General features: G+C 49.3%; 1 protein-coding gene across 1 annotated transcript; it reads right to left on the minus strand.

Moving 5' to 3' along the window:
- Positions 1-1,138: 1,138 nt before the first annotated feature.
- Positions 1,139-4,122, minus strand: LOC125509768 (beta-glucosidase 30-like). Its single transcript, XM_048674801.1, has 7 exons — positions 3,867-4,122; positions 3,720-3,786; positions 3,469-3,527; positions 3,304-3,379; positions 3,092-3,169; positions 2,895-2,982; positions 1,139-2,445 (listed from the first exon to the last, which is right to left on the minus strand). Exons 1-7 carry the CDS (start codon positions 4,047-4,049, stop codon positions 1,440-1,442), a joined length of 1,557 nt encoding a protein of 518 aa, XP_048530758.1. The 5' UTR covers positions 4,050-4,122; the 3' UTR covers positions 1,139-1,439.
- Positions 4,123-6,001: the final 1,879 nt, after the last annotated feature.

Here is a 6,001-nt window from a genome sequence, read left to right on the forward strand (position 1 = left end):
CAAATTACACTATAAATCCACAGTAATTTCCACACTGGAATATTAGGTGAAAGTACACTGTAAGTCCAGGACAAACTGCACTGTAATAATGAGATGGATTACACTCAAATAACACAGTAAAATTCACTCAACAACACAGCGGGAAAGATATTGGATAAACTACACTGTAAGGCTAGGACAAATTACATTGAAAGATATTGGCCGGGGACGAAGCGCCTCATCTGTTGCGCCACTCGAGCTCGCCCTCGGCCTTATCGAAACAGAGCAACCAGAATGGGAGCCGGGCCGTGGGGCGGCGGTAACGGGCAGAAGAAAACCGCGCCCGGCAACAAAACCGGGCCAAGAAACGAGACCGAACAAAAACAAAAACCAGCACGAATCTCCGTGCAAGAACGGACGGATAAGGATTTGAATGACAACGAATTGCAAAACACTCAGCTGTAAAATAGCAAATCCGTTTTTTATTTCTTCGGACGATCAACGGCCAAATGCGGCAAACGCTTATTCACAGCCATGACTCATGCTCAATTCTGCATGCCCTTACTACGAGACGGTACTTTGCCTTGTCAAGGGAACTTGTTAGTGGTAGGCCCAGTACCGGTACGTTACCTTTACTTGTTATTCGTTTGGTCCCATTTTTTCCTTTTCTTGTTTTTACTTTGTGTATCTATTTTTTAGATATTCTAAAATTTATTTAAATACATACATTTATTTTTTAATTAAATTTACCTCTAAATAAATATATTTTCAATTTTGATTTACTTAAAAAACATTAATGTCACATTTAAAAAATGTTTATGCAGTGTAAATAAAATGTTTGTGCAACTTCAGAAAAAAGTTGATAGCATTCAGAAAAATGTTCATGAAATTTAAGAAATGTTCAGGCATTTCAAAAATATAATCATGGAGTTTTTTGAAAATGTTTGTACAATGTAAAAAATGCATGTGTAATTCAGAAAAATGTTCCATAATATTGAAAAATATGTTTCTGCTTTTCGTTAGTAAAATGTTTGTACAGTCTAAAACAATGCTGGCGCTATTTAGAAAAATGTTTCATACCACTAAAAAAGCTCATTATATTTAGAAATTATGAACAATATGATCAAAGTCTTAGAAACAACCACGAGTCTACGAGTGCTGGCTGGGGAACAACAATCCTCAATCTCATTTTTTTTTTATTTCTTCGGACGATCAACGGCCAAATGCGGCAGACGCTTATTCACAGCCATGACTCATGCTCAACACCCCCCGCATAAATAAAATTAAAATTAAAATTAACAGCACTAAACATCTTCAAGTACTGTTAATAACGCCGACACTGTCACCGTGACTCAAACTCACAACACACAAATCATGCACGCACGCAGCATATGCAGATACTAAAAACGAACGCCACCTGAGCTAAGACCAGCCATGCGCGCATGCAGATGGATCATGGATCATTTCTTGAGGAATCTGCCCATCCATTTGCTGGATTCCTTGGGGTAGCGCTTGAGCGTGTTGCGGTCGACGTAGATGAGGCCGAAGCGGTCCTTGTACCCGTCGCCCCACTCGAAGCAGTCCATGAACGTCCACGAGAAGTAGCCCTTGATGTTCACCTTCTGCTTGATTGCGAGGTTGAGGAAGAGGAGGTGCTTGTAGTGGTAGTTGATCCTGGCGGGGTCCTTGAGCGCCTCCCTGATGGGCAGCGAGCTGTTGTTGCCCTCGTCGATGCCGTTCTCCATGACGTAGACGGCCGGGTTGCCGTACCTGCGCTTGGCGTAGAGCATGAGCTCGTGGATGCCCGGCGGGTAGACGAAGAGGAACTCGGTGTAGGCCTGCGGGCCGAGGGCCCTGCCGTTGCGGAAGCCGGTGACGTTGGAGCGGTTGTCGGCGTCGTAGGAGCCTCGGAGGAGCGCGTTGGCCGGGGCGGGCGTGGCGATGGCGTAGTAGGTGGTGTAGTAGTTGAGGCCGAAGAAGTCGTAGGAGCCCCTGAGCGCCGCCTTCTGCTTCGGGGTGAAGCTCGGCAGCCGGGCGCCGAGCCAGCTCCTCATGGACGCCGGGTAGTCGCCGTGCACGATGGGGTCCATGAACCACCCCAGCATGAACTCCACCCGGCGCTTGGCGGCGTCCTTGTCGGCGGTGGAGTTGGTGTAGGGGAGGTACCAGTGGCACACCAGCGTGATGCCCACCTCGCCGCCCTGCGCCTTCTGGTACTTGCGCCGGTACAGATCGACGGTGGCGGCGTGGGCCAGCAGGATGTTGTGCGTCACTATGTAGGGCTCCCGGGCCGAGTCGCCGGCGCCGCATGACTTGGAGACGTGCGGCGAGCACCGCCCTGGCGCGAACACGCCGGTGGCGTAGCCGTACGTGCTGTACGTCCATGGCTCGTTGAACGTCGTCCAGTGCTTCACCCGGTCGCCGAACTCGTTGTAGCACACGTCGCTGAAGTCCACGTAGTCCTTCCTGCGCCATGCATCATCCGTTCTTCGATTAATAATTCAATTGGATTCGATTGAGATGCTCATGCTTCATGCATGCATGCATGCATGGCCCATCTTCACTGCACGTTACGCTCACGGCGAAATTGTTAATGTTATCACTTATATCAGGATCAGACTGTTCGTTCAGGCCTCGTTTGACTCAGCACGGATCTTAACCAGAGCGTTTACCGGCGGTATTATTCTGCACAAACTTTCTGCTGGTTGGTATCTCTCCAGCAATTTTGTACTACTACTTGTTCTTTTTGGAAACTCAGGCTTTATGTCATTCTGTACGACTAGGAACTGTTAATAAAAGTTTTTTTTTCGTATTTTGCGGGAAGGGATTGTTTATAAAGTTGATTGATGTTATGGCACATGTTACTATTGAAACTGTTTAAAGGAGATGTCCTGTGATTTGACTGCGTCACTTACACAATCTTTTCACTGAGGAAGCCACCGTATTTGTCCTCTAGCCCCAGGGGTGTGTCCCAGTGGTGCAGTGTCACATATGGCTTCAACCCTACCATGTGGAAGAAGGGAAAACAGTTAATTTCTTGGTGAAAAACAGTGTAAGGTATAGTACAACAAATTATTTTAAGCCAATAAGAGAGAGAGAGAGAGAGAGAGACCTTTAGCTATGACCTCATTGATAAGTCTGTTGTAAAATGCAATCCCCTCTTTGTTCACTCCTCCACTTAGTGAACCAGCTGCGAGTAGTAAACCAGACAGAGAGATGATAATTAAGTTGATAAGTTTTCTTTTTTGCGGAATTATAAAATTGATAAGTTGCCTGAAGGCAAATATAATTGGAGTGTTTTTTCTCTCGTAATCTGGCACGTACTTGGCAGGATCCTGCTCCACGCGATGGAGAACCGGAAGGCATCCATGTTCATGTCCACCACCAACTTCAGATCCTCCTGTAATCACGGATCGGAGCCAGGTTAATTATTTTCGAAAATTAATGTCGAACGCTCTACGCTGCCGCATGAACAGGACAGTAGCTCACCTTGTACCGATGGTAAAAGTCTAGCGCCACGTCTCCGTTGCCACCGTCTGCAATCTTGCCTGCCGTGCAACAACCATACGGTTTTTACTTTTTTACTGACTGATAATCTCAAGCTTAAAACTGATGTCTGTCTTTGGAGAAGAGAGAATATTTGAGCCTAACTAGCACTGCTTCTCCATGACTTGGTTCATCAGGAGTACGTATATGGGAGGAAGCCGCAATGGTGAAGATCGATCGGTCAGAGCGTGTACCTGGAGTATGGGCGAACTTGTCCCACACCGTCGGCCCCCGGCCACCTTCCTTGACGGCGCCTTCGTACTGCACGCAAGCCATTGCCGATGAGTAAGCACGTGGTAATGCATCTACCATCGGTACGTGGCTGGAGCGCATGCACGGACCTGGTAGGCGGCGGAGCCGGTGCCGAAGACGAACCCCTTGGGGAAGCTGTGCCTGCTAAACGGCGCCTTCACCGGCGTAGCCGGGTGGGCACCGCCGCCCGCCGAGGCATGGGCGCCGCCGCCGCTGGACGCGAGCGCCAGGAGGGCGAGGAGGAGAGCGGGGAGAACCTGGCGCTTACCCATGAATTCTCCCTGCTGCCTCCCACCCGCTGGACACTGCGGCCAATGGGATGAATGGTTGCCTATGTGCCGCGCGCACCCTCCTCCGTTATATAGGGAGCTGGCTCGAGGCGTCCATGGCCTGGCTCGCTCTACAGAGAAAATCGTCCGTGGACCATGAGCACGTCGTAGCCCGGATACGGCGGGAGCTGGCGGGCGGGTCCGGCTCACAGGCCACAGCTGGGAGGCGATCGCCGTCCGACTCGGGCCAACAGTGGCACACGTGCGCGTCGTGTACCTCGCGCTGGATTTTTATTCCTTTTCTCGAAACGGAGTGGACCTCCATCGATCGTGGTGAGGAGTTCATGGGCTCATGGCTGTTGGTTAGATGGGATCTGGTGACGGGATAGAACCAATCACATGCGGCGCGGTGATCGCAGCGGTGTTCCAACAGTGTCTTTGCCGTTTCGGGTGAGCGGGTTGTGTTGCCGCGATCGGCCGGGGATCCAGATTTGCCGGGACGAAGTGGACAGGACGGGACCAGATGGAGCCGATAGCTAGGGAGACATCCATGCATGGCCTGACGGACGAGCAACTTGGCAGCTTAACTCAAGAGAGAAATGGCGAAGCAGATGCAGAGAAGGAAGGGAAACAACTGCGGTAAGGCCAACTTCACCGCGCGACCCTAAACGGACGTCCGCTTTGCCTGAATTCTGTCCGTTTGGATAGGGTAATAGAGTTGTGTCCGGATCATTTCTGAGATGCGCTGGCCGTGCGCCCAACGCGCGGACGCATCCCGACCACATCCTGTCCGTATATTTTTTTCTTTGCAAGGCCTTAAACTTTTTTTTCATCATTCATTCTTGGTACATGAAAATACATCACCAAATTTTAACTAGAAAAGTAAGACCAAAGAAAACAAGAATCACAAGAATATATTTTAGGCCCTGTTTGGTTCATAAGTCCTAGGATTTTTTTAGTCCCAACTTATAAGTCCCAAGTCTCTAAAAAGTACCTACCTGTTTGGTTCCTGGGACTTAACATGGACTAAAAGACCATACTATAATTATAAGTCTCTATAAGTCCCTCATTGAGAGTCTTATTTCATAAGTTCCAAATCCCCACTTTAAGTCCCTATAAGTCCCTCCTGTTTGGTTTAGATGGAACTTATAGGGACTTTTTTAAGTCCCTAAACCAATAAGTTCCTGAAAACAAACACCCTCTTAGAAGATATCCAACTTCCATAACTGCTTCTGTAAGTTGGATTAGTGTCTTCGCGATGCATTCATTGTTGATCTGCGGAGGAGCCGCCTCCATCTTGCGTGTTTCTTTTCTTCTTCGAGTCTAAAGAAGTAGAGGTTGCTTCCTCGCATCTAGTCTCGTGTCTAGCCTCTAATCTAGCAACAAGTGCACTTGTCTCATCTACAACCTCTATGCTAGTTAAAAATGCACAAACATCTACTAAATTGCGCTCTATCAATATATCGATGTACTCTTGTTCCCAATACCCAAACTTGCATCCATTCTACACAACAAAATTTGAAGTTAGCACAACTAGTCAAATCTAGAGCACAAACCGAAGCTAAAAAGAGCACATACCCCATCGTTTAAGCACTTGATGAACACCCATCCGGGATGTTCCGGCGTTGTAGACACGCAGCGCACGACCTTCTTTAGGCAGTGGTCGCACTTAATGAGCGGCAACGGTGCGCCGACGAGCTTTTGGGCTAGCACCGAGCCCGACCAACCGCCATTCGTGTATCTGTCGGCGGACCACCGACAGTGTAGATCCGAGCGGCTAGAGGAGGAGCCACTGCCTGCATGTGGCCTTGTGGCCCTGCCAGGGCCTTCCGGCCCGGTGCCCGGCCAGTCCATGGCGCGGCTCGGCCTCCCACAGCCGGGCGAGCTCAAGACCGACCGGATCCACCCCAAATCCGGCCGGCAGGTGCGTAAATCAAGTGGTCGTGGTTGGGTAG

Source organism: Triticum urartu, chromosome 5 (assembly GCF_003073215.2).
Source record: "Triticum urartu cultivar G1812 chromosome 5, Tu2.1, whole genome shotgun sequence".
NCBI classification, from domain to species: Eukaryota; Viridiplantae; Streptophyta; class Magnoliopsida; order Poales; family Poaceae; genus Triticum; species Triticum urartu.